The sequence below is a fragment of the Fonticula alba genome, assembly GCF_000388065.1.
Source record: "Fonticula alba strain ATCC 38817 unplaced genomic scaffold supercont2.8, whole genome shotgun sequence".
In the NCBI taxonomy this organism is placed as follows: domain Eukaryota; order Rotosphaerida; family Fonticulaceae; genus Fonticula; species Fonticula alba.
This window is the reverse complement of record NW_009242978.1, coordinates 35,630-61,500: the sequence shown is the minus strand read 5'-3', so window position 1 is coordinate 61,500 and position 25,871 is coordinate 35,630. Positions and strand designations below refer to the sequence as shown.

General features: G+C 72.0%; 4 protein-coding genes and 2 non-coding genes across 7 annotated transcripts in view; 5 read left to right on the top strand and 1 right to left on the bottom strand.

Moving 5' to 3' along the window:
* H696_04692 (hypothetical protein) overlaps positions 1 to 8,617 on the bottom strand; it is a gene marked incomplete at its 5' end in the record, with an annotated part of 9,688 nt that extends 1,071 nt beyond the window's left edge. Inside the window, 6 exons of the mRNA XM_009498556.1 lie at positions 83 to 236; positions 416 to 473; positions 571 to 771; positions 948 to 966; positions 1,082 to 1,194; positions 1,420 to 8,617. Of these exons, the coding sequence (XP_009496831.1) occupies positions 83 to 236; positions 416 to 473; positions 571 to 771; positions 948 to 966; positions 1,082 to 1,194; positions 1,420 to 8,617 (7,743 nt within the window). The remainder of the gene's footprint in view (positions 1 to 82; positions 237 to 415; positions 474 to 570; positions 772 to 947; positions 967 to 1,081; positions 1,195 to 1,419) is intronic.
* Positions 8,618 to 10,169: 1,552 nt separating this feature from the next.
* H696_04691 (hypothetical protein) lies at positions 10,170 to 12,273 on the top strand (the record flags this gene model as incomplete). The annotated part of the gene is made up of 5 exons (XM_009498555.1): positions 10,170 to 10,304; positions 10,459 to 11,362; positions 11,482 to 11,795; positions 11,867 to 12,004; positions 12,136 to 12,273. 5 exons carry the CDS (start codon positions 10,170 to 10,172, stop codon positions 12,271 to 12,273), a joined length of 1,629 nt encoding a protein of 542 aa, XP_009496830.1.
* A 1,194-nt stretch (positions 12,274 to 13,467) lies between these two features.
* H696_04690 lies at positions 13,468 to 16,271 on the top strand. 2 transcript variants are annotated; one of them, XM_009498553.1, is made up of 7 exons: positions 13,468 to 13,653; positions 13,842 to 14,137; positions 14,312 to 14,793; positions 14,989 to 15,302; positions 15,462 to 15,530; positions 15,692 to 15,791; positions 15,937 to 16,271. In XM_009498553.1, exons 1-7 carry the CDS (start codon positions 13,555 to 13,557, stop codon positions 16,089 to 16,091), a joined length of 1,515 nt encoding a protein of 504 aa, XP_009496828.1. In that variant the 5' UTR covers positions 13,468 to 13,554; the 3' UTR covers positions 16,092 to 16,271. The 2 variants fall into 2 exon arrangements, with proteins under 2 accessions (XP_009496828.1, XP_009496829.1); XM_009498554.1 differs by lacking the exons at positions 13,468 to 13,653; positions 13,842 to 14,137 and having other exon boundaries at positions 14,193 to 14,793.
* A 419-nt stretch (positions 16,272 to 16,690) lies between these two features.
* Positions 16,691 to 19,216, top strand: H696_04689 (hypothetical protein). The gene has a single exon (XM_009498552.1). It carries the CDS (start codon positions 16,805 to 16,807, stop codon positions 19,190 to 19,192), a length of 2,388 nt encoding a protein of 795 aa, XP_009496827.1. The 5' UTR covers positions 16,691 to 16,804; the 3' UTR covers positions 19,193 to 19,216.
* A 2,715-nt stretch (positions 19,217 to 21,931) lies between these two features.
* Positions 21,932 to 22,013, top strand: H696_04688. Its single transcript has one exon. It is a non-coding gene; the product is annotated as a tRNA-Ser (tRNA).
* Positions 22,014 to 22,588: 575 nt separating this feature from the next.
* Positions 22,589 to 22,661, top strand: H696_04687. The gene has a single exon. It is a non-coding gene; the product is annotated as a tRNA-Glu (tRNA).
* Positions 22,662 to 25,871: the final 3,210 nt, after the last annotated feature.

Below are 25,871 nucleotides of genomic sequence, written 5' to 3'. Positions count from 1 at the left end.
GGGACACGTGGCGAGGGGGCGCGCGCGCGGGAGGGGGAGGAGCGGGAGGGGGGGCCAGGCATGGGAGCGACCACGCACCCACGTCGGCCATGAGATCCAGGGACTCGTCCATGGCGAGGGCCACGCCGGAGAAGAGCAGCGTCTGTAGGCAGGAGTCGAACTTCTCCATGATCAGGGCCTGCGGGCGCTCGGAGTACCCGAAGATCTGGACGATGTTGGGCTGGCCGCGGGCGAGCCTGTGCCGGGCGCGGGAGGCCGGGGCGAGGGGATGCGAGTCACAGGCGAGGGGCGACCTATGTGTAAGCACTGGTGCACATGTGTGGGTGTGGGGCCGCGAGGGAGAGCACCCGGGCGGGCGCATGCGGTCGGAGAGGGCCAGAGAACGGCGGCAGGCGGTTATGGGGATGACACGGACCACATGAGGGAGATCTCATTTTGGAAGAGGAAGTCGCGAAGGTCGTCCTGGATGGATTCTGGCACAGGGACGGGCGCCGGTCAGCGGATGGCGTCACGGGGGGAGGGACGGGGGGAGGCATTGCCCGGTGAGGAGGAGGAGGAGGAGGAGCGTACCCTTGCTGCGCTTGATGGCCACGATGGCCGGGCAGCGGAGTCGAGAGATCAGGCCGTCGCCGACCACGCGGGCCGAGTAAACCGACGCCTGGGCCCCCTCGCCGAGCTTGCCCTCCTCGATGGGGATGAAGTCGTAGTCGGCGGAGACGAGGGCCGCGCCGGGCATGCTGAGCTCCGGCAAGGTATTAAGGACCGTCGCGTCTGGGTTTTGGAAGGGGGAAGGGGCGGAGGGCGGGAGACAGAGTGTGGGTGCGTGTGTGTGTGTGTGTGAGAGAGAGAAAGGGGGCAGGAGAGCAAGAGACCCGAAGACTGAGCAAGGCAAAGCAGCGGCGTGGACCGGGCGAAAGGCTCAAACAGAAGCCGAGACGACGGCGTACCGTAATCCGGGGCAGTGGTCTGTGGCATCGGGCAGAGAGCGTCAGTGAACCAGGGTGGGCATCCCTCATGCGCATGGGCTGGGCTGGCGGCTGCAGGCGCGCGAAAAGGGCGAGGCAGGGGGAGACCGGCGCACCTTGGGCAGTAGCAAGTGTGGAGCCCGGTGACGCCGGACGATGACCAGCACGATGACGCCGATGATCAGCAGGATGAGCAGGGCGGAGCCGATGCCGATGCCGAGACCAAGGGCTTATCGGTGTGTGTGTGTGTGTGTGTGTGTGTGTGTGTGTGTGTGTGTGTGTGTATGTGCGGGTGGGTGGGTGGACGAGTGTGGGGGTCTGTTAGCTCGTCATTTGTGCTCGGAGAGGAGAGAGAGAGAGAGAGAGAGAAAGAGAGAGAGCATGAGGCAAGGGAGATACGCGGAGGTCGCGCCCCCGGGCGGGGGAACACAGACACGGGGGAGGCGCGACGCACCGAGCGGCCGAGAAGAGGGCTCGGGCCGTTCGTCGAGGCAGTCGACCGGCAGCGGCCCCTGGCAGTGGTTGCAGCCCGGGGCACAGTTCATGCACCGGAGGGCGCCGCTGCCCGGGGTGGAGGAGCTGAAGAAGCCCCCGGGGCAGGCGAGCACACACTGGTCGGCGGCCTGGCCCCCGGGGAGGATGCTTCGCCCGGAGGCGCAGCGGTCACAGCGGTCAAGGTCCGGACAGGTGATGCCCCGGTCGGCCAGACGCCGGCAGCCCGGGTCGGCAGCCGGAGGCAGGGAACAAAACTCGCACCCGGCCACATGGCAGGGGATGCACACGCGGCCGATGGCCGGGTCGTGGAAAGTGGCGAAGCCCATTTCCGGGCACGCCGCCCGGGTGCACTCGCCGGTGCCGAGGACCAGCCAGTGGTCGGCATCGGCGCAGGAGGTGCACGCCTCGGCCGAGGAGGCGCAGGAGGCGCACGCCTTGGCGCACTGGAAGCACTGGCCCGGCACGCTGGCCGGCGGGAACTCCCCCACCGGGCAGGCGTCGTGGCACTGGCTGTCGAGGCCGAGGAAGAGCCCGGGCTGGCAGGCCAGGCAGACGCCCGACTGGCATTGGTCCGGGGCCGGCTGGCAGCGAGCGCAGCCGGCCGGGCAGCGGATGCACCGGCCGTCCGAATGGCAGGGCCCGAAGCCGGTCGGGCACTCGTCGAGGCAATGGCCATCGGGCCCGAGCAGGCGCCCGGCCGGGCAGCCTGTGCAGTGGCCCGGGCCCGGGCCCTCGCACCCGGCACACTCCGAGTCACAGGGGATGCACCGGTAGCCGGAGGGGACCGGGGCGTCCTGCATGCCGGGGGGGGCCGGGGCGCCTTGGTGGTCAGAAGAGCCCGAGGCGTCCTGGTGGCCCGAAGAGCCCGGGGCGTCCTGGTGGCCCGAAGAGCCCGGGGCGTCCTGGTGGCCCGAAGAGCCCGGGGCGTCCTGGTGGCCCGAAGAGCCCGAGGCGTCCGGAGAGTCGGGGGCCTGGCGGAAGGTGCCGGCCGGACAGGCGGCCAGGCAGGTGCCCTGCCAGAGAGCATGGTCCGGGGGACAGGCGGTGCAGGCGTCCTCCTGGATGGATGTGCAGGCGAGGCAGGAGGCATGGCAGCCGACGCACTGGCCGGTGCGCGGATGCGGGAAGTACCCGGCCTGGGGGCAGGCGGCCAGGCAGGCCCCCTCGAAGGGCGTGTCGAAGCCCGGGGCACAGGTGAGGCACTGGTCGGCCTCGGGCCCGGCGCAGGTGGCACACCCGGCGGCGCAGGCAAGACACCGGGTCCCGTGCGGCGCGGCGCCGGCCGGACAGTCGGGCCCGCGGATGCATGCGGGTTGCGGCGGGCCCGGCCCCGGGCCCGGGCCCGCCAGGGGGGCGGAGATGCCGGCGGAGGCCGGGGCACCGGCGGCAAGCAGCCACCCGGGGCCGCACGCCTGGCAGACGCCGGCGGCGTCGCACTGCGGGCAGTCGGCCGGGCAGGCGCGGCAGGCCACGGCCTCCGGGTCGAGAGCCGAGCCGGCCGGGCAGAAGCTGCCGCAAGCGCGCGGCCGGCCGGCGGCCACCAGGCTCAGGGCCACCAGGCCGGCCGGGCAGGAGAGACAGTCCCCCGGGCCGGGCCCGGCACAGGCGTGGCAGGCCCCATGGCACCGGACGCACCGGCGGCCGGCCTGGGGGAAGAAGCTGTCGGGGCAGGCGTCCACACAGTGGCCATCCAGCTGGAGGAGGCCGGGGGCCGAGCACTCGACGCAGTGGCCCGAGGTGGGCCCGGTGCAGGAGGCACAGTCCCGGTGGCAGGCCCGGCACTCGGGGGAGGTGTCATCACGGAAGTGGCCGGCCGGGCAGGGGGTGGCACAGTGGCCGGGGCCGGGGGCCGGCAGGAGGCTGGCGCCCGGGCGGCAGGCCGTGCAGTGGGCCGGCAGCGGCCCGGTGCAGGTGGCACATTCGTCGGCGCACCGGAGGCAGTGCCCGTGGCCGGAGGCGAACCAGCCGTCCGGGCAGGCGGCGGCACATCGCCCGGCCGGGGTCAACACCAGGCCGGAGCCCGGCAGGCAGGCCAAGCACCGGCCATTGTCCAGGCAGTCGTGGCAGCCGGTCGGGCAGGGGACACAGGCGCCGGGCAGGTCGTGGGGCGTGTGCGGCCGGTGCCCGGGGGCACAGGCCACGCACTGGTCCGGGGTGTGGACGCACGTCGCGCAGGCCCCGGCGCAGGGGACGCACTGCGGGCTGGCCGCCGGGTCGGGCGTCCGGCCGGGGACCTGGCCGGCCGGGCAGACGTCCGTGCAAAGGGTGCCCCCGGGCCCGGGGGGGGCCGGGTCAGGGGCCTCGGCCGGCCGGGCGCCCGGGGCCAGGAACACCAGCCCCGGCTGGCAGGTGTCGCAGGCCGAGGGCCCGGAGCAGGTGGCGCACGAGCCGTTGCAGGGCCGGCAGCGGCCGGCCTCCGGGTCGGCATACCAGCCGGCCGGGCAGTGGGCCAGGCATCGGCCGAAGGGCGACAAGACCGGCCGGGCCCCGGGGCCCGGGGCATCCGGGCAGGCGGTGCACCGGCCGTCCGGCAGGCAGCCGGCACACTCGGCCGGGCAGGGGACACACTGGGCGGCCGGCTGGGCGGCCAGCTCGGCCGGCTCGGCCAGGCGGAGCCCCGGCAGGCAGGCCGTGCAGCGGTCCGGGGCCTCGGTGCACCGGGCACAGGGGGCCACGCAGGCCAGGCACCGGGGGCCCTCGGGCAGGAACCCCGCCGGGCAGGTGCCCACACAGAGAGACCGGGCCCCGGGGTCGGGCGAGAGGAAGACCAGCCCCGGGGCGCACTCGAGGCAGGCCTGGTCGTCGGTGCACCGGGAGCAGGACGGGTCGCAGGGCAGGCAGACGGCCCGGTCGTGGGGGAAGGTGGCGGCCGGGCAGGCCGAGGCGCAGGTGCCGTCCGGGGCCAGGAGCAGGGCCCCGGTGCAGGCGGTGCACCGGCCGGCCGGGTCGCAGGCGGCGCACCCGGCCGGGCAGGCCACGCACCGGCCGGCCTCGGACCAGGCCCCCTCCGGGCGGAAGGCCGGCGCACAGCGGGTGCACCGGTCGGCGGCGGTGGCGCAGGCCGCGCACGAGGCATGGCAGGGGGTGCAGTGGCCGGCCAGCGGCAGCGAGCCGGCCGGGCAGGCGTCCAGGCACAGGCCGGGCAGGCCGGCGGGCCGGGCGAAAAAGTGCCCCGGCCGGCAGACATCGCAGGACCGGCCGTCGGAGCAGGCCGCGCAGGAGGCATCGCACTCGGCGCATGTGTCCAGCTGGAGGAAGGCCCCCGGGGGGCAGGAGAGACAGTGCCCGGGCCCGGTGCACTCGGCACAGGGGGCCTGGCAGGGCAGGCAGGCGTCGGCCTGGGGGTAGTGCCCGGCCGGGCAGCCGGAGGCGCACTGCCCGGCCGGGGTCAGCTGGAGCCCGGGCGCGCAGGCGGTGCACCGGCCGGCCGGGTCGCAGGCGGTGCAGGCGGCCGGGCAGGGGACGCACCGGCCGCCGGCCCCGCCGGCCGGCCAGTCCCCCTCGGGCCGGTGGCGCGGAGCGCAGGCGGTGCACTGCCGCGCGGCGCCGGTGCATGCGGCGCAGGTGGCATGGCAGGCGGCGCACCGGTCGACGGCCGGGAAGGTGCCGGCCGGGCAGGCCGCCAGGCAGAGCGAGTGGCCGGGCTCGCCGGCGAAGAGCAGCCCCCGGGCGCAGGTGTCGCATGCCGCGGGCCCGGGGCAGGCGGCGCACGAGGCGTCGCATGGCAGGCAGGCGTCCCGGTCGAGGTAGGTGCCGGGCAGGCAGGAGACACAGGCCCGGGGCCCGGTGCACCGGGAGCATGGGGCCTGGCAGGGCCGGCACACGCGGGCCCCGGTGTCGGGCCAGGTGTGCGCCGGGCAGGCCGAGGCGCAGGTGCCGTCCGGGGCCAGCAGCAGGGCCCCGGTGCAGGCGGTGCACCGGCCGGCCGGGTCGCATGCCGAGCAGGCGGTCGGGCAGGCCACGCACCGGCCGGCCTCGGACCAGGCCCCCTCCGGGCGGAAGGCCGGCGCACAGGCGGTGCACTGGTCGGCGGCGGTGGTGCAGGCCGCGCACGAGGCATGGCAGGGGGCGCACCGGCCGGCGGCCGGGTCGGGGAAGGTGCCGGCCGGGCAGGCCGCCAGGCAGAGGGACTGCCCGGGGGCCCCGGCGAAGAGGTGCCCCTCGGCGCAGGTGCTGCAGGCCTGGGCCGTGGAGCAGGCCGCGCAGGAGGCATCGCACGCGGTGCAGACCGCCTCCCGGAGGAAGGTCCCGCGGATGCAGGTGATGCAGTGGTCGGCCGTGTCGATGCACTGGACGCAGGGGGCCCGGCAGGGGTGGCAGCGGCCGGAGGCGGCGAACTGCCCGGCCGGGCAGGACGACTCACAGGCCCCGCCCGGGGTCAGGAGCAGGGCCCCGGTGCAGGCGGTGCACCGGCCGGCCGGGTCGCAGGCGGCGCACCCGGCCGGGCAGGCCACGCACCGGCCGGCGGTGGACCAGGCCCCCTCCGGGCGGAAGGCCGGCGCGCAGGCGGTGCACTGGCCGGCGGCGGTGGTGCAGGCCGCGCAGGAGGCATGGCAGGCGGCGCACCGCCCGGACTGGGGGTCGGCAAAGTGCCCCTCCGGGCAGGAGAAGACACACAGCGAGGGCAGGCCATCGGGGCTGGCGAAGACGAGCCCCGGCTGGCAGGTGCCGCATGCCCGGGCCCCGGAGCAGGAGGCGCAGGACTCGTGGCAGGGCAGGCAGGCGTCGGCCTGGGGGTAGTGCCCGGCCGGGCAGTCGGAGGCGCACTGCCCGGCCGGGGTCAGCTGGAGCCCGGGCGCGCAGGCGGTGCACCGGCCGGCCGCGTCGCAGCCGGCACACCCATCCGGGCAGGCCACGCACCGGCCGGCCTCGGACCAAGGCCCCTCCGGGCGGAAGCCCGGCGCGCAGGCGGTGCACTGCCGCGCGGCGCCGGTGCATGCGGCGCAGGTGGCATGGCAGGGGGTGCACCGGCCGGCGGCCGAGTCGGGGAAGGTGCCGGCCGGGCAGGCCGCCAGGCAGAGGGACTGCCCGGGGGCCCCGGCGAAGAGGTGCCCCTCGGCGCAGGTGGCGCATGCCTCGGGCCCGGGGCAGGTGGCGCAGGAGCCGTGGCAGGCGGCGCAAGTGCCGCCGGCCGGGAAGGCCCCGGGCAGGCAGGCGGTGCAGCGGTCCGCGGCGCCGAGGCACTCGGCGCAGGGGCCGACGCAGGGCGAACACCGGCCGGCCGGGAGGTCGGCGAATTGCCCGGCCGGGCAGGCATCCGTGCAGAGGGACTGCCCGGGGGGGCCGGGGAAGACGAGCCCCGGGGCGCAGGCCGTGCAGGCGGCCTCGCCCTGGCACTCGGAGCAGGAGGCATGGCAGCCGGCGCAGGTGCCCTGCGAGAGGTAGGTGCCCGGGGTGCAGGCGGTGCAGTGGTCCGGGGCGTCGAGGCACCGGGCGCAGGGGCCGGCGCAGGGCTGGCAGGCCCGGGCCGTCGGGTGGAACCAGGTCCCCGGGGGGCAGGACGGCAGGCAGGCCCCGGAGGAGGGGTCCGGCTGGAAGCCGGCCTCGCACCGGTGGCACCGGGCCGGGTCCGAGCATTCCAGGCACCGGGCCGGGCAGGAGACACAGGACCCCGGGCCGCCCGGGGCGGCCGGCACCAGGGCATATCCCGGGGAGCATGCCAGGCAGGCCGGGTCGCCGGCCTGCTGGAGGACCGCCACACAGGCGGTGCAGGGGGCCGGGCAGGCCCGGCAGGAGGCCACATCCGGCTGGGTCAGGTCCGGGACTTGGATGAAGCCGGCCGGGCAGGAGGCCAGACACTGGTCGCCGACCTGCAGGAAGGGGGCCTGGCATTGGGAGCAGGCGCTGGGCGAGGGGCCGGCGCAGGCCCGGCAGCCGCGGGCACAGGGGGCGCACCGGCGGCCGGTCGGGTCCGGCGGGTCGCCGGACTCCAGATACTCGGCGGCCGGGCAGACCAGCGGGCAGGTCCCGGCGCCGGGCCAGTGCACCCGGTGCGCCGGGCACAGGAGGCACTCGGCTTCCGAGGGGCCGGAACAGGCGCGACATGAGTGGTGACAGGGGAGGCACTTGCCGGCGGCCGGGTACCGGCCCTGGGGACAGGCCCCGGCGGCCGGCCGGCAGGTGCTGGACCCCGGGTCCAGCTGCCAGCCCGCCCGGCAGACGGTGCACTCGGTGGAGCTGACGCACTGGTCGCAGGGGGCCGGGCAGGCGAGGCACCGGCGGCCGGGGGCCGGCTCGGGGAACCACCCGGCCGGGCATTGGCCCAGGCACCGGCCATCGGGCCCAAGCCAGAGGCCCGCCGAGCAGGCCAGGCAGTGGCCCTGCCCGGGGCCGGAGCACTCGGTGCAGGAGGCATGGCAGGCGACACAGGCCTCCTGGTGGAGGGTGGCCCCCGGGCCGCAGGGGGACACGCACCGGCCGAGGGACAGCTGGCGGCCGGCCGGGCAGGCGGTGCAGTCGGCCGCCTGGCCGTGCCGGCAGGCCGCGCACGTGGCATGGCATGCCCGGCAGGAGGGCACCCGATCGGGGGAGAGGTAGTGCCCGGCCGGGCAGGCCGGCCGGCAGGCCCCATCGCCGGTGAGCACCGCATGCCCGGGGCAGGAGAGGCAGTGCCCGGCATCCGGCCCGGTGCAGGTGGAGCACGACCGGTGGCAGGCGCGGCAGGGGGCGCTGTCGGACGTCGGGTCGGGGAAGGTGCCGGCCGGGCAGGCCCCGGGCTGGCACCGGCCCTCGAGCAGCACCAGCCCCGGCTGGCAGGCGGTGCAGGCCCCGGCGTCCGAGGCGATGCAGCCGGCGCACGATGTGTGGCAGCTCCGGCAGAGGGTGCCCTCGGTGGAGGGGGTGGGGAAGAAGCCGGCCGGGCAGGCCGGCAGGCAGGCCCCCTGGTGGAGGGCCCGCCCGTCCGGGCACCGGAGGCAGTCCTGCCCGGTGGGCCCGAAGCACTGGGCACAGGTGGGGTGGCATGCTGGCGGGTCGGCCGTGGGGCTGGCCGGTCCCGGGGCGTCGGCCATCGCCAGGGACACCGGCGCCGGGCCCGGGGGGGAGACACCGCGTCGGGCGAGGGCGCCCGATGTGCCGGGCCGGAGCAGCAGCAGCAGCAGCAGCAAGAGCAGGATGCCCAGGAGCGGGGCCCTGGGACGAGGGTGGCGGCCGACCATGGGGGGGGCGGGGGGTGAGCGAATGGGCCCCGACAGGTGGGACGGGGCACAAACAGGGGGCGGGGGCGGGGGGGGGGGAGAGGAGGGGAGGAGGGCGGTGCCATCTGCGGGGGGGAGGAGCAGGCGGTGGGGGTCGGGCTGGGCACCCAAAAAGAACACGCCCCTCGCATGCGCTGCCCCGGGCGGGAGGCATGACCGGGGCCGAGAGGAGCCGCCCGGGGCCGCCTGGCAGGGGGAAGGGGGGCCCCGGGGCAGCAGAGACGGTCAGCCCCGCAGATGAGGGCGACCCGCAGGCCGGCCGATCGGTGGCCGGGGCGATATGCCCTTCCCAATGCGATGCCGTCTCCGGGGACATCCGGCAGATGTGGCCGGCGCGCGAGGGCTCGTTGCCTGCTGTGGGGCCCTGTCGCAGCCACTTGGGCGGTAGCAGGAGGCCCGGGCCGTGCCGGGTGGCCGGAGGGAGGGGCGTGCCGCGAGGGAGATCGGCGCTGCGCGATCTGGCGCCGATCGAAGCCCCGATCGGGGGGGGGGGGGGGGCGCGAGGGGACAGGGGCCCTTCTCCGGGCGATCGAGCACGCCCGGCCCAAGCCCGACCGGCATGGCCCGACCGACGGCCCGGGGCCCCGGCCTCGGCAGCCTCGCGCGCCGCGCCTTGCGGCGGGACCCGCCGCTGGGCGGGGGGGAATGTTGAATACCTCTGACAAAGTGTGGTAAACACGGCCGGGCGTTCTCCGGTGGCGGCGGCGGCGGCGGCTGCAACAAGCCAACCAAGGGCAGGGTGGGTTTACGGCCGCGCCCGGTCTTAACCCGCCGGTGGCACGTGAGCGTCCACGGGGCCGCCGCGCCTGATCCCCGTGCCTTTCGCCCACCCGACGAGCGTCGTCGACCGCCGGGGGGGGAAATCGGACAATGTGTCACCCCACAATTGATGGCTGGCTGGTGGCCGGCGCCGCTGCGGGCCAGAGAGGGTCGGCCCGATCGCCGGGCCGGCTCGGGTGCCCCCTTTGCGTGGTGTCGCTGCATCCTGCCGAGAAGCATGGCCCATGCCGTGCGGCGATGGGCGGCTCTGCCGGCGGCCGTGCAAGCACGAAGGTAGCACGCCGAGGGGGAAGGGACGGGGGAGGGGGGGCGTCCGGCCCCATGTCGGGGGCTTAGCTATTTGCTTTCCCCACTCCGCCCCGCGATGACAACCCACGGCAGGGCGCCCGGGCGGTTGTCAGCCGAGAGGCGAGCCTCGGCTGGGGCGCCGGGAGCCCCCTGGCGTGGGGCACTCTCGGCGGCCAGCGTGCGGCGAGGGGCGGCCGGGCGCCACGCACACACACACACACACACGCCGGGGGGAGGGGCCCAGGGGGAGGGGCGCGCGGCGCGGGATACTTGAGCGAGGAGGCCCTGCTGGGATGTGAGTGGCCCAGAAAAATCGGCCTTCCTCCTCCCCTGCCTGGCCCCTGTCTCGCGAACGCATTCACGCTCAAACACCCGCCCATCCCTCTGACACACCGGCGCGCCACACCATTGACGCGCGGCAGGCACAGCACCAAGTACAAACACCATGACGGCTGAGGGCATGCCAGGGCCGGCGGCCGTGCGAGTGGAGGCTCCTGACGGCGACCGCGCCGGGCGGCAGCCACGCTACAAACTCCGGAACCTGAATGACAGCATCCATGGGGATTATCTGCTGGAGGAGGTACCTCGGACCGGTGGCCGATGGGGGGGGGGGGGGTGTAACACGCGCTAGCCCAGCCGCATGGGTGTTTAGGGAGGCGTACACTGACGCGCGGGTGTACCCTCACGGCGGTGGCCGGGGGGGGGGGCGGCCGCGGGCCACCGACCGGCGGCAGTACTTCTTCCAGATCGTGGACACGCCGCACTTCCAGCGGCTGCGGGGCCTGAAGCAGCTGGGCGTGACGTCGTACGTGTTCCCGAGCGCGGCGCACACGCGCTTCGAGCATTCGCTCGGGGTGGGCCACCTGACCCGGACGCTGGTGGATCGGCTGTGGGCCACGCAGCCGGAGGCCTTCGCCGGGCTGGACTTCCCGGTGGTGCGCAACAGCCTGATCATCGCCGGGCTGTGCCATGACCTGGGGCACGGGCCCTTTAGCCACCTGTTTGATGGGAACTTCCTCCCCCGGGCCGCGTGCGTTCGGGGCATCCTCCGGGCGCGGCCCATCATCCGCCATGCCCGAGGCAACCAAGCTGACCCCATGCACGAGATCGGGCGGGCGCCGGGCCCGATGTGGGCACATGGCCGGCACAGCGCCCGGCACCAGGCCGATGGCCGCCCCCGGGCGCCGGCGTGGAGGCACGAAAAGGGCTCGGTCGATATGTTCGACCATTTGCTCGGGTTCCTGCGTCTGGAGCCGAATGCCCAGGGGGTGGTGACCTTTGGCCGGGCCGCGCCGGCAGCCTTCCATCCGGAGCTGGTGAAGGCCATCATCGCCGGCGGCCCCGGGGGGCTGGCCCCTGCCCCGGGCAGCCTGGCCCCATACACCAGGCCCGAGGTGCGGTTCATCTTCCAGATCGTGGCCAACGACGATACCGGGGTGGATGTCGACCGGTTTGACTACCTCCGCCGGGACTCCTACAACGCCGGGTCGCAGGTGAGCTACGTGGCCATGCGCCTGGTGAACAGCGCGCGCATTGTCCAGGGGCAGATCGCCTTCCCGGAGAAGGAGTTCTTCAACTTGCGGCTGCTGTTTCAGACGCGCTTCAGCCTGTTCAGGCAGGTGTACACGCACCGGGTGTGTGCGTGTCGTCAGGGTCCAGGCCAAGGCGGGGGCGGGGGGCGGGGGCGGGAGATGCACGATCCACCGGCAGGAGGCTCCGGGCACTAATGCGTCGCAAGGGCCCGGGGACCATTGCAGCGGAGATCGTCAACCTGATGGCGGTGGACGCGCTGCTGGAGGCCGACGGGGCGCTGGGCATTTCCAGCATGATCCATGACCCGGCGGCGTACATGCACTTGAATGATGGGATTCTGGATGAGATTGCGGCGTCGGGCACGCGCCGGTGGCGGTGCCAGTGCGACGCCCGGGACAATTGCGCGGACAACCGCGAGTCGCGGCATGCCAAGGGCATGGCCCGGGCCCGGGCCCTGGTCGAGCGCATCCGCACGCGCGACCTCTACAAGCTGGCCTTCGAGGAGGTGTTCTATGACCATGCGCTGCATGGGAGCCTGGTGCGCGTGTTGCACATGCCCGCGCATGTGCGTGGGTGTGGGGGGCAGGGCGGGCGGCGGGCTCTTCGCAGGCGGCGGTCGGGCATTTCACTGACCTGGACGGCGGCCGGTGGCCGATGGCTGGCCGGGTGCAGAGCGCCCACCTGGCGGCCATTGGCGAGGAGGCACTCAAGAGCGAAATCCTCCAGAGCACAGCGGACCCGGCGATGGTAGGTGTGACACACGCGGCGGGCCGGGCGGGCGAGGAGGGCGGGGAAACGCTGCAGGTGACGGGCCACGGTGGCCGCATTGTGTGCCCGGCTAACCGGGCCTGCCTCGACGGGGGGTGCCGCTCGCGCAGGACCACATGCATGTGCAGCTGGCCACCATTCACCATGGGGCCAGGGCGGAGGACCCCATGCGGAAGGTGCTGTTCTTCGGCAAGGAAGACCCGGACAGTGCGTCCTCCGCGGCCGAGGGGATGGGGGCGTGCGGGTGACCGCCTTTTGGCCGTGGGCGGCCCTCTGGCTGTGGAGGGGGGAGGTGCATCGTACTGTGCAATGGCCAAGCGAGCGGCTGATTGGCCAAGCAACTGGCTAGACAACTGACCGAACGATTGGCCGCTTGGGTGACTGTACAACTGGCTGGACCATCGACTCGATCAACATTCAACCATCGACCGAACCATCGACCGAATGGCCGGCCCCCCCCCGCGCAAAGGGCTGCTGGACAGGTCCGGCAGTGTCGCGTCGGATTTCAAGGGACCCTTCGGGGAGTACCGAGTGCGCGTGTATGTGCGCAACAAGCAGGACAAGGCCCGCATCCACCAGGCGACGAGGGAGTGGTTCGAGCACCAGAGAACCCGGGCCCAAGGGGCGGCGCCTCGCCGGTAGGCCACGCGCGGCGGCCGACCGCGGGGTGCCCCGGCGCGGGCGCACACCCCCCGCAGGCAGGCGCCGCGGACACGCTCCCTGTTCTGAATTAATGCCTCTCGCCTGGCGGGCTCTCAGCATGGCCCCTCTGAGCATGGCCGACCCGTGGGCCTGGTGCTTGATGCCGGTGCCAATCGGGGGGTCCGGCGCTCATGGGTGCATGTGACCGACGACGTCGGCTCATGATACGGGGGCCACGACCCCGCGTCGCGAAAATGCTCTGTTTGTTTTCCCCCGCAGGGGTCGGCAGGGGGCTGGATGTGTGTGCCTGCCTTGGATGGTCCCTCCGTGCGCTGGCATCATGCGGTCGGCTCCTCCTGGGCAGTAAATATACTGGGCTCGGCGGGCGTTGATGCACGTGCCTCGGGGCGGGGGCCTACCGGCGTTTGTTGTGTGTCTACCGGCCGAACGCACATTGGCTGGTCGGACGACGGCGGCGGGGGGGGGGGGGGGGGCCAATGGCGCCAGACACACGCCTGGCGCGCCCCGGGTGTTTGCTCTTTGCCGAGAACGGAGCGGGGGGCCGGCCGGAGGCACGAAACCCGAGCAGCACACACCAGGCCGCATGAGTCGCGAGGGCGATGGACGCGACTGGGGGGCGGGACGGGGCGGGGCGGGGCCAGCGATCTGCCCGGCGAGGCCCCGGGGGCGGCCCGTCGCTCGATCGCCCGGGCGCCGGCCTCGGTCCGCCTGATGGCCCGGGGCAAGGGCGGCATATAAATGACGCTGGGGCCCCGGGCGTGGCCTGGCATCGGATTTCACTCCATCTTGCCTCTTTCTTTCGGTCTTTCCCGTGCGCGTGCACACATTCACACGCACATCCCTTCTCTCCACGCACACCCTCGGCCATGGTCTCCAAGTCCGAGCCCCTCCCTCCCGGGGTGTCCATCAACCATGAGCTGCGCACTCTGAACGACAGCATCCACAACGACTACGCCCTGGAAGAGGTACTGCCTTTCTCTCTCGCTCGCTCGCTCGCCCCATGTGTCCTTTTCCTCTTCTCCCCTGCTGCGCCTCCACGCGGGCGGGCGGATGTGCCACCTTCCTCTTGGGCCCGGTGCTGATGGTGGTCATGTATTTCCTTCGTGCCCTTGCTTGGGCCTTTGGTCCCGTCGTGCCGACCGACCGGGGGCAGTACTTCTTCCAGATCGTGGACACGCCGCACTTCCAGCGGCTGCGGGGCCTGAAGCAGCTGGGCATCACGTCGTACGTGTTCCCGAGCGCGGCGCACACGCGCTTCGAGCATTCGCTCGGGGTGGGCCATCTGACCCGGACGCTGGTGGATCGGCTGTGGGCCACGCAGCCGGGGGCCTTCGCCGGGCTGGACTTCCTGGCAGTACGCACCAGCCTGATCATCGCCGGGCTGTGCCATGATCTGGGGCACGGGCCCTTTAGCCACCTGTTTGATGGGAACTTCATGCTCCGGGCTGTGTACGTGTGTGTGTGTGTGTGTGTGTGGGCGCTTGCACTCGGCCACATGGGGCCAGGGGGCGGGGGGGGGGGGGATGCTTCCTTCTGCCGGGGCATACTAACACCATGCTGTGGGCGGTGGATGCTCGCGCGCGCGCGGGGCGCGGGATGACCGGGGACAATGGGATGACCCAGCGACGCGCCGAAGGGCGACCACTGGACGCATGAGAAAGGGTCGGTGGACATGCTCGACGATCTGCTGCGGTACCTGGGTCTTCAGGAGGATGCCGATGGCTTGATGTGGCTCAAGTCCAAGCAGAATGGCGACATCCCCTTCAGCCCGGGCCTGGTGAAGGCCGTCATCGACAGTGGGAAGGGCCTGCGCGCTCAGGCCGACGTGCCGGCCAGCCTGAAGCGGTATGCCTCGCCGGAAGTGCGCTTCCTCTTCCAGATCGTGGCCAATGACGACACCGGCATCGATGTGGACCGGTTTGATTACTTCCGCCGGGACACCTACAATGCCGGGGCCCAGACCGCGTACAACCCCATGCGCCTGGTGAACAGCGCGCGCATTGTCGAGGGGCAGATCGCCTTCCCGGAGAAGGAGTTCCCCAACCTGCGGCTGATGTTCCAGACGCGCTTCAACCTGTTCAAGCATGTGTACACGCATCGCGTCTGTGCGTCATATGGGCCATGGCTTCTGCTTTGCCGTGTGGCTGTTGCATCTCTAACCCGCTGCCGCCGTCATGTATGTGTGTATCTGTGTGTTTGTCTGTCTCTGCGTGCTTCTGGGGTTTTTTTTCTGCTTCTCCATGCTTCTGTGTACTCCCGTGTACCTCTGGACTTCGGTCCCCCCGCGATGGCACATGCAGCCGAGGCCATCAACCTGATGGTGGTGGATGCGCTACTGAAGGCCGACGGGGCCCTGCGCATTTCAAGCATGGTCCACAACCCGGCCATGTATGTGCACTTGACCGACGGCATCCTGGACCAGATTGCCGCGTCGGCGGCCCACGGCTGGCGGTGCATGTGTGGCGACCCGGAGCCGTGCGACAAGAACAGCGAGTCCGAGCACTTCAAGAGCATGGCCCAGGCCCGGGGCCTGGTGGAGCGCATCCGCAAGCGCGACCTCTATCAGTTGGCCTTCGAGAAGGTGTTCTACAACAGGACCCTGTACCGGGATCTGGTGCGTACGCCGCATGTGCAAGGGGGGGGGGGGTGGGGGGGGGGGGGTGTGGGGGGATCGGAGCGGGCCCCTTCCGCCTCATGGCCCGGGCGCTGTTGCTGACCTGAAGGTCGGTCTCCCGGTGCGCCGATGGGATTCACAACACGGAAACTGTATCAGACCCGCGCGGCCAAGGAGGATGGGCTCAAGAACCAGATCCTTGAGAAGGACAGCACCGAGAAGCTCCGGGTATGTTCGCCGGTGGGGGCGGGCTGACGCGCGACCTGCTTGCCCCGGTCGTGTGTTTTCTTTTGTCTTTTTTTTTTTTCGCTGTCCTTCCCCTTCTTTCTGCCCTCCGCCATGCATCCGGCCGGAAAGACGTCTCACCCTCCCGGTGTGCGCCATGAAAGAGGGACGATTTCCATGTGGATTTGGCATCCATCCACCACGGTGACAAGGAGAACGACCCGATGGTCAAGGTGCTCTTCTTCTCCAAGGACAAGCCGGACAGTACGTGCTTAAAAACGGGCACATGTGCGCGCGTTCGGCTGGGCCCCTCTCCCGCTGTGCATCATCTAACACGGGGAGGCCTCGCCGCTTCCTTCTTTTCTTTTCTTTCCTCCCCTTGACTGCCTCCTCTCTTGCCGGGGTGAAGAGCTGCTGCTGCTGCCCCGCGACACGCCGCTGCCCGACCTGGACGGCCCCTTTATCGAGTATCGCCTGCGCGTGTACGCCCGAAACCGGGAACACACCAAGGACATCCATGCGGCGGCCAAGGCGTGGCTCAAATCCCTGACGCCCGGAAATTGAAGGACCCCCACACATGTTGCCGCGGGCGGGGGGCGGGTGCCATCGCGTAGAGCGAGCCCCCCCTCCCCCCCCTGGTGGCCGTCTCCTGATGGCGTCAACCAAGCGGCCATGGGCGCCGGGAGCGCTGGTGCCGCGCCGTGGCTGGGACGCCAGAAATACAAATGTGCCGCGCCTGCCGCCTTTTTTGGCCGTCGTGTCAGTGTCGAGGCGTTGGACGGGATAGGAGGTCCGGGGGCGGGGGGGACGGGGGACAGCGGCTGAAGCCTTGGTGCTCAGATTGGACGAGGTGCCCACGCACAGCCCGGACCGGCCCCGGTTCTTTGCCAGCCAGCCTGGGGGACTGGCGCCTTGCGTGTGTGCGTGTGTGTGTGTACACGTGTGTGCGCCCCCGAATCGGGGGGCGGGGGGACAGCGGGACGAGCGATCGGGCGATCGGTGCATGGGGCCGCGGCCGGGCCCTCGGACCGCTTACGTGGTTATGGGCTCTGGCCGGGGCCGGGAGGCGGCAAAGAAGGCAGGGGGGACTTATCAGCGCGCGGGACGCGGCATGGCTGCCCCTTCGGGACTTGGCATGTAGCTTGCCCCTTCCTTTCCGCGCCCTCTCTCTCTCTCTCTCTCTGTCCGGTGCCTGCCTCCTTTCTCCTTTCCCTGCCTGCCCGTCCCCCCGGCCTTTTGAACGTGCCCCCCTCGGTCCTGGACGCGCATCCCTGTCAATGCTGACATGCACCCGCGTGGCCTTTGGTCGCATGTTGGTGGTAGGCAGCCGTGCCATGTCAACGGGCCGGGTGCCCGGGCCATCTGGCGATCGGTGGTCCCAGCTGGCCGGGCGTCGCCGGCCGGAGCCCGACCAGGGCGCTGCCGGTCGGCGGGACGGCGAAGACCAGCGACGCCGTCGGAGCGTGGCGGATCGATGTGGCGGGGATGGGGCGGCCGAACGCCCGGGTAGCACTGCCGGCCGGGGGGATGCCCCGGCCGACCGAGAGCCCCCTTCGGCGGGCGCGACTCCCCGCTCTTTGGACGATGTTGCCGGCCATCTGCCGGGTGTGACTCGGGGAGGGGGTCTGCCGGCCGACCGGCGGCCGGGCCCGCATCCCGGCTCGGTAGCTGCTCCCATCGCTGCCGGCGAGGCTCCGGCCGATGGTCGGACCGGTCCTCGCGCCGGGCTCGCTGTGGCCAATGCCGGGGCCACTTTGTCCACCCCTGACGGGCCTTCCCCCGGCATGGGGGGGGCCGCCCGGCGGGCCGGGAGCCGGGATGAGCCGCCGCGAGCGGTGGCCCCCGGGCGCGGGGAGCGTCTGTGCCGGGCCATCGCCGAGGGCCGGGAGCCCCTGCCGCAGGGGTTCGACAGCGTGGCGGACTTCCGGCTGTTCCTGCGCCTGGCGGGGCTGTCACAGCCGGCGGTCGAGGTGGCCACCATGGGCCGACTGCTGGGCATGGATCGCGCGTCGGTGCGCGTGCTATTGGCGCGGTATGGGCCGAGGTTTGCCATCGGCCGGCCGGGGCGGCCGTCGGACCAGGCGCGGCCCGAGGTCCGGCCCGGGGACCCGGCATTCGAGGACCTGGCGACGCTGGCGCAGCGGGATCCGCCCATTCCGAACCCGCTGCTGGGGCGGCTGGTGGGCTTGGACCGGGGGCAGGTGGCGGCCCTGCTGGAGCTGCACCTGCCGCAGGCCATGGGCCGGGCCTCGGAGCCCGGGGGCCGGCTGAGCATGGCCCGCCTACGGGCGCTGTGCACCGTGGCCCCGGCCCTGGCCCTGGACCACATGGCGTTGCTGCTGTCGGCGCCTCGTCGCGAGGTGTCCCAGGCCCTGGCGGCCCACCTGCCGGAGTATGTGGATCTGGTGGTGCCGCGCGTGCGTGTGGATCGGCTGCCCGGGCTGCGGGAGGTCCTGGTGACGGGGTCGGTGTCGCAGGCCGGGCCGAGCCCCCTGGTGCGGCTGGAGCAGACCACCTTCGACGCGCATGGGCCGGCGCTGTACACCGAGCAGGTGACCCGCCTGTCGGGGAGGGACCTCGACTCGGAGGGTGTGGCCCGGCTGCAGGAGCTGCTGGCCGCCGAGCCGGGGCGGCTGACGGTGGCCCGGGCGGCGCAGGTGCTGCGGGTGCCGGCGCGCGTGGTGCGCCGGCATTTGGCGCGGCTCCTGCCCGAGGCGGTGATCCCGCACAATGCGGAGCAGCCGATCCGGCAGCTGACCCGGCCGGCGGATTACGGGCGGCTGACCCTGGCCGAGTATGCGCGCCGGTATCTGCCAGCCGGGTCGCCGATTCATGGCGAGGCGATCCCGGCGGGGCAGGGGGCCCTGTCGGCGCCGGCGGCCGACCAGCCCGACCACGGCCCGGAAGCGGGCCCGGGTGCCGAGGGCAAGCGGCGGCGGACGCGCGGGGGCCGGCGACCACAGCGGCCGGGGCCGCCGCCGGAGCCCGGGGACGTGTACCGGCCGGGGCTGCCGGAGGAGCTGCTGGCCCTGGCCCTGCGGCCGCCGCTGCTGCTGGCCGAGCTGGTGGACCACTTGGACGAGTCGGAGACCACCCTGCGGCAGCACCTGGGCCGGGGCGGCCTGGAGGGGCTGTGGCAGTATGGGTTCCGGTTTTTGGAGCTGCCCCCGGCGAGCATCCGACGGCTGCGGCGTCTGGCGGCGGAGGTCCACCCGACCAAGCCCCGGCGCATGCGGTACACGGTCCGGGAGCTGGCCCGGGAGATGGGCCTGCCGCCGGACCGGGTGTATTCCATGCTGCACCGGTATTGCCCGGAGTACTTTTTCCTGGCGCAGCCCCCCTGGGCCGGGGCCGGGCCGGGGGGCATGTTCGTGCCGGAGCGCAAGGTGCCGGCCCTGCTGGCGGCGGTGACCGGGCACGGCCGGCCGGTGCTGCTGCACCAGGTGGCCGCGGACCTGGGGTGCACCCTGCCGCAGGTGGTGAATTCGCTGCGTGCCCGGCAGGGCGATGCCTTCCGGGCGCCGATGTATGCGCACCATCCGTGCGCGCATGCGTTTGAAGTTTCGCGTGTGCTGGCTGCCAACCCGGGGATTGGCATGAAACAGGCCAGCGAGCTGGCGCATACCACGCTGCATCGGCTGCGCCAGTGTCAGCCGTACTTGTGAAGATATAGACCTGCCTGTGTGTGAGTGTGAGAGTGGTTGTGTGAGTGTGAGAGTGGTTGTGAGAGTGTGAGAGTGTGTGAGAGTGTGTCTGTGTGAGAGTGTGTCTGTGTGAGAGCGTGTGAGAGTGTGTCTGTGCACGAGTGTCTGCGTACACGAGTGTCTGTGCGTGTGTGTCTGCGTGCACGAGTGCCTGAGCGTGTGTGTCTGTGCACGCGCCCATGCATGGTCGCGCTTTCCCGGTCTGCCTGGCGCATGTGTGTGTGTGTGTGTGTGCATGTGCGTGAGGGAGAGGGGGGAGACGCCAGGGCAACCAATCGGGCTTTGGCCATGGGGGCTTGCGGGCTGCGTGCAGGGCGCCGGTAGAGCGGGCCGGCCATGGCTGCCAGCTTCGGCCGGCATGTTGGCCACGGCCTGAACGCCCGGCTGCAGGCAGCTGACCCGCACCCTGGCGGCACAAAGGGGGATGATGGAGCCTGTCCGGCGGTGATCCATCTCCTCTGACTGCCTCGCGCCGGCTCTGCGCGTGAATGGCCACCTGGCCATCGACCAAGGCCACCAGGGCATGCTCGATCCGGGCGGCCGCCCCGCGGTCGGAGGGCCCGCGGTTGGGGACCCGGGAAGCGCCGCATGAGGGATGCGCTTGCATGCATGGCGGTGATGCGCCTTCATGAGGAGATGGCTGACTGGCCTGCGGCGCGGTTGCCGGCTTCACTCTGACCATGGCCGGCAGGCCCCCGAGGCGCCCGGCGCCGGGAAGGGCTCGCGGCCGAGGGGCTCATTTTGGGTAGCGTGGGCATTGGCGACCGGGCCCGAGGGGCCGCCCCGAGTCGGGGACCCGGACACCGGGGCTCATGGCACGCCGCAGGGGGAGGCTGGCCCGAGGGGGCTCGAAGCGCGCCCGGTCGAGCATCGATCGACCCGTGGCATGTGCCCCGAGGTCGGGACTACCTTGGGTGACCCGAGCGGACAAGTCTCGCCCCGGCGAGGTCGGCTCGGCCCTGGGTCGCCGAAGCCCGGGGCTCTATCGGGGGGGGGGGCGGGGGGGGGGTGCACTCGACTGGGCTTCATGGGCGCCGTCCTGCCGACTCCGGCCCGGCGGCCGTGCGAATGGTGCTTTTGACCGGAGAGAATGAAAGGCCTTCCTTCGCGGAACTAGCCGTGTCCTGACAGCGGCCGGATCCCTGAGGCGGCACTGAGCTTGCCACCCAGAACGGCCCACCCTGTGATCGAGGCGGAGAAAGGGGCCTGGGACGAAAGAATACGTCGGGAAATGAGCGGCGGCCGGGGGGGCCGCTGAGGGCGGTGCCAGGCGCCAAGCGCATTGCCACGCTCGACCGGCGACCTCCGCAAGAGTGTAAGAACTGCGAGGGCCAGATAGGGGAAGAAGGGCGGGGAGTGGTTGGCGGGCAGGCTGTCGCTCTCTGCCGGGACACCCTCGTGGGAAAGGGAGATGCACTGGCTGCTGGAGCATGCACGCAGGCGAGGACCATGGGGCAGTGCAGGCGAGCCGGGGAGGCGCGAGCCGGGGAGGCGCGAGCCGAGCGGCGACCCCCACATGTGCCAAGCTGTGGGCAGTCTGATGGCATGGAAGGCTGGTCGACTGGCAGACGGATGTAAGGGCAAGGGATCACCGTCGATGGGGGGGGGGGTCGGATTCACCGCCATCGGGCCGACGGGCGTGTGCCTGGCTGTGGGCGTTTGCCCTGTGCGACGGGCTGCGCTGGGCCCGGCGGCCGGATGGCGCACGGGACATCGTCCGCGAGCGACATCGCACATGCGGCGAAGTCTGGGCGGTGGCGCGAGAGCGGAGCCAGGCCGGTGGATCGCACGCCGGGATCTTGCCCCGGATGTCAGGGCCGATGGCTTGCCCCGCCCTCGGCCCTGGGCCGCGGCTCGCTCGGAAGGGGGTGCGATGGGCGGCCACCGGGGCCCGGGTCCTTGCGCGGCTGCCCTGCACCGGGAGGCATCGCGCGACGTGTCGGGCCAGTCCCGAGCAGGCGGCTGGCGCGAGGCCATGGCAGGCGTCATGGGGCCCGGGGTGCTGGAGCGTGGCCGGACCTGGGGGGCGGGGGGCTCGGCGTTTGGTGTTTGCGTTTGCGGCCGGAGCTCGGGGGGTGGGGCGTGACAGGGTCGGTGGCGGCAGCGGGCGAGCCGTGGCACTGGAGTGGTGGGAGGCCCCGCGTGCAGGCGGTGGCGCGCCACTCCCACGGGGCCTGGTGTGGATGGGCACTTTGGGACCGGGTGTCGCGAGTTGGGCGACATGTTTCCCGGGGCGAGGCACGGCGTGGAGGGGGGTGCCCGGGCCCGGGCGAAGAGGGACATGCGGGGCGGCGGGGGGCGACGTGGTCGCAGGGTTCTCGGCCTCGACCCGGCAGCTGGCACCCGCCGATGGCGTGGCTCGAGGATGCCGGCGGGACACCTCCCACACGGCCGGACCGGGGATCGGTCGAGGTGGCATGGGCCACCAGGGCCCGGGGAGGGGGGGGGGCAGCGCTGGCTGGTGAAACCGACGGGACGGGGCCCGACAGGGAGGGGGGCGGGCAGGATCTCGGGCCTGGCGAGGGGGGGACCATCGGCCAGAGGGCCCTGGCCGGTGCGGATGACGCGGGGCTCGGGCGGCGGCAGGCCGTGGAGGCAGGTCAACGCGGAGGTCGGCAAGAGCAGGCGTGCCGGGCCCCGCACGGCCGAGGCCGACTCACTGCAGGGCAACAAGAGTCCAGTGTCGGAGGCACCGGGTAGATCACCGTGTCCGAGTGGTTAAGGAGTCCGATTAGAAATCGGATGGGCTCTGCCCGCGTAGGTTCAAATCCTGCCGGTGATGCATCCTTCACTTTTTGCCCCGGGCGTGGCATCTTTTTCTCGGCAGCCTCCTGCCGTGGTTGTGCATGCGTGCGACGGATGAAAAGGCGGTGGGGAGGGGGGGGGGGGGGGGCATGCGGCCCTGCCCTTTTGGATGAGGCAGCAATGGGAAAGGGCCCGCTTGGCGTGCAGAATGCCATGTGTGCCCGGCCGCGGCCAGTGTGTACAGCTGCCATGTGTGGCGCACGCACTGTCGGGCGGGAGGGGTGCGTCCGCTGCGGCGGGAGGCGGCTCGGCCCCCGTCCAGGACAAGAAACACCCTGGGGACGGCCCGTGCACAAAAACACGCCTCGGCTTTTCCATGCCGGGGGGAGGCCCGGCGGCTGTGCGGGCCGTTCCCCGCTGTGGCCGGCGCGCACACGGCACACGGACCCCGTCGTCGGTGCAGACACCTGGGGATGGCCATGGTTCTTGGCAGGGAGGAATCCGCACCGCCGCATGGCCGGCGCGAAGTTCGGGCGAAGGGGCGGACGAGATCCGGCGGCAGCCCCACATCGTGGGCATTTGAGGTGCCTACGGTCGAGATCCGATATGACCTCCCATATAGTCTAGGTGGTTAGGATACGTGGCTCTCACCCACGAGACCCGGGTTCGAGTCCCGGTATGGGAAATTATTTTTTCGTCCCTCCGTCTTCCGTCGGAAGAAGGCCCGGGGACAACCCGCCGGAAACACGCTCGCTCCCTGGAGAGAGAGAGAGGAGGTACCTCGCCGAGAGGCAGAGACGAGGGGGGAGAGCCCCAAAAAGGGGGACGGCAGGCGCCTGACGAAGAAGCGGCAAATGGGGCCCGGGCCACACCCGGGCGCGCGCCCTGCCGGGACGGCGGTCCTTCGGGGCGGGGGGGGGGGGGGGGGGGGAGGCAGCCAGTGATGCACCAACCGGGGGGAGCCCGGCCCCTTTCTGGGGGCCCCGTTGGGGCCAGAGCACGGAGAAGGGGGGATATTTAATGCTGAGCAAGATATGTAGGAACATATGCCCTTCGATGGGAGGGCGTGGCTCGTGGCCCCGACGGGGTGGGTCCATCCTGTCGCACTTTCCGCCGCTACTCTCTCTGTCTCTCGAGCTGGCCTGGGTGTGTTTGCCCGCTGGCGAGCGGGGTGCCCCTGGGCTCGCGGCGTCGGGTGCCTCCTTTGGCGGGGGCACACCGGGCGGCCGGCCCTCTGCGGAGCCTCCCGTGGTCGTTGTTGCGGGCTTTGTCTCTACGTCCCAGGTGGCTTGTGCCTTTTCGCAGGCGGGGGGGGTTTGGTACTGGTCACCATGTACATCGGGGCGCCTGTTGGTGGGGTTCCGGCCAGCGCGCGGGGACACTGCTGGCTGTGGCCGCGCCAGCCCCAAGCCCGCGCACGCCCGTCCTTGCCTGTCTGTATCGACGTCGCTGGCCACACTGGCAGGGGGGAGGGAAATGGCCTGGGATTCCGAGCCGATCGGGCTCACGTCTGTGATGACGCGGGCGCCTCACATTCTACGGGGGGGGGGGGGGGGGGGAAAGTGTGAGGAGGCCTACATTGGGAATCCGCTGCTGGTCGGGTCGGCCCGCGCACGCACGAGGAGCGGGTCGCCCCGACCAGCAGGTCATGCTTGATGCCACAGACGTCGGAGGGGCTTGGCGAGGGTCGAGCCGTCCGCGGCCGGCCGGGCGGAAAGAATGACAGTCCCCAGAGGAGGGTGATGCCCGGGGCCAGAGGTGCCCACAGGCCCGAGTGGTGCCGGTGCGCCTGGATACTCCTCGACACGCCGCTGCTGGTCGCCCTCGAGAGGCGCTCGCCCGGGTGGGAGTCCCCGTCCTCGGGAAGGGGACACGGATCCCGGGGAGAGAACGAGAGAGAGAGAGAGAGAGAGAGAGAGGGAGGGAGGGAGAGAGAACACCGCGCAGGGGCGCCTGAGGCATGTCCTCCGATGCGGCGTATTGCCTCGCGGGCCCGGTCCTCGATTCGGGGTGTGCCCCGGACTGGGACGTTGATTGAGCACTGTCCCAGGGGACACCTCGCCCGTGGTGCTCCGGGCAGCAGACCGCCCCGATATCGGGGTCGAGTCCTTTGATATGTCCGAGTGGCCTGGTCCTACACGCGCGACATGTGGGCACCAGCGCGGCGGTCTACGCGGCATCGAAGCGTATTCCCTGGGCGCTTGTCTGCCCCGTGGCCTTTGCGCGCTGGCTGGCTGGCGGGACTCCTCGGGGTTCGGTGTCTTGGCTGTGCCTCAGCTCCGGCACCCGGGGGGTGCATGGGGGGGGGGGGGCTGCTCCTCGGGCGCGCTGGTCCGCCACGGCCACCTGCCGCATCGTCGGCGAGCGTCTCTTCCGCCCCGTACAGAGGCGCACTTCGCCGCCTGACCCCGGGCGTTGCCCCGTCCGGCCGGGGGAGGTCGGTGCTGCCTCACACCTGGCTCACAGGGACCCGGCATGTGGAAGTGTGTAGGGGGGCGGTGGTTTCGGCGGAACCTTGGCCCGGGGGTGGGCTTCCCTGGTTGCCGTCGTGGCGCCTTCGCCCGCAACCGGTTCAGGGGCCATCGTCCGAGGGCCTCCAGCGAAATGGGCCATGCTTGGGCGGCGGCGCCGGCGCCGGCCGTCGGGGGATGGGGGCGTGCGGTGGTAAGGTGTTTGCAGGGGACTCGCGCGGGCATACGGCGACCCCGGATTGGGGAGGCCGTGGTGCCGGCCATGAGAGGGGCACAGGCACAAGGATGTTGGGTTGTTGTTTTTTTTTTTTTTCACTGCCCCCCTCTCGTGGCTCGAGCCATGCTCCTTGGACCGCTCGGTGAGTCCTGGTAGGCGGGCCTCCCTGGAGGCGAGTGCCGAGCCGGCGGCCGAGGTGGCCTGTCTTCGCCACCACAAGGGCCGGCCCTATTGCCTGCTGCCGTGCGCGTGCCCACCATGGGCCTGCCTCGGGGGAAGAGACGGACAGACCGGCTCCAACGCCTCCATGCGCGGATGAACGCCGGGCCCGATCGCCGGGCGGGCCGCGGCCTGGGAGACAGCATCCCCCGGACGTTCATCGATCCGACGTCGGCGCCGACACTCTGCCCAGGCGGCTGATGTGCAGCACGCGCCACTTAGCTGCCCCGGCGCTTGGGGGAATCCCAGCCCCGACGGAGGACGACCAGCAGACGCAGGCGAGTGTGGAGACATGGCCGGCTTTTTGGAGCTGCCAAAGGGGCCCATGCATATATGCGCGTAGGATGCGAGGTGCCCGGCTCCCGGGTATGGGCCATGGGCCATGGACGCGCGGAGGGCGATGGCGGGAGCAGGTGGGCATCGGGGGGGGCACACGCCTTGTGCAGCGATGTTTGCACGGTAGCCCGGAGGCACCAGCGACCATGCTGGGCTCACGTATATGGGTGCGAGTCTGTCCTTTTGGACAGGGCACATCCGGAGGGGGGCCGTGGTGCATGGGATCCGGGGGGACCATCATTGCGGCCGGCAAAGGGGGTGGCCGGACGACGCTGGGAGCCATCTCTTGGGCGCCGCCAGGCAGGATCGGCCCGGGGGATGGGCTGCGAGGGAACAGCCAATTTCCGGCTCACATGCCCGTCGATGCCGGCATGGTCATGCCTCGGGCGCAGGACCACGTGCCAGAGCGATACTCGCTGTTCTGTGGCTATAGTATGCGCCCAAGGACACCGGCGTGATCGTTCAGTCGGGAGATACTTTGGCAGAAGATAATGTTGGCGGCCCTCAACAGGGCGGAGCCTTCTCCCCTGCTTGGGCTCATTCCGGCGAGTGGCGCGTGGGGGTTATAACGAAGTCCGTGTTGATGTGGGTCGCCCTGATGTTGGCGGAATAACAAAGGCCGGCCGGGCCGGGCGGGGAAGACCCATGCACC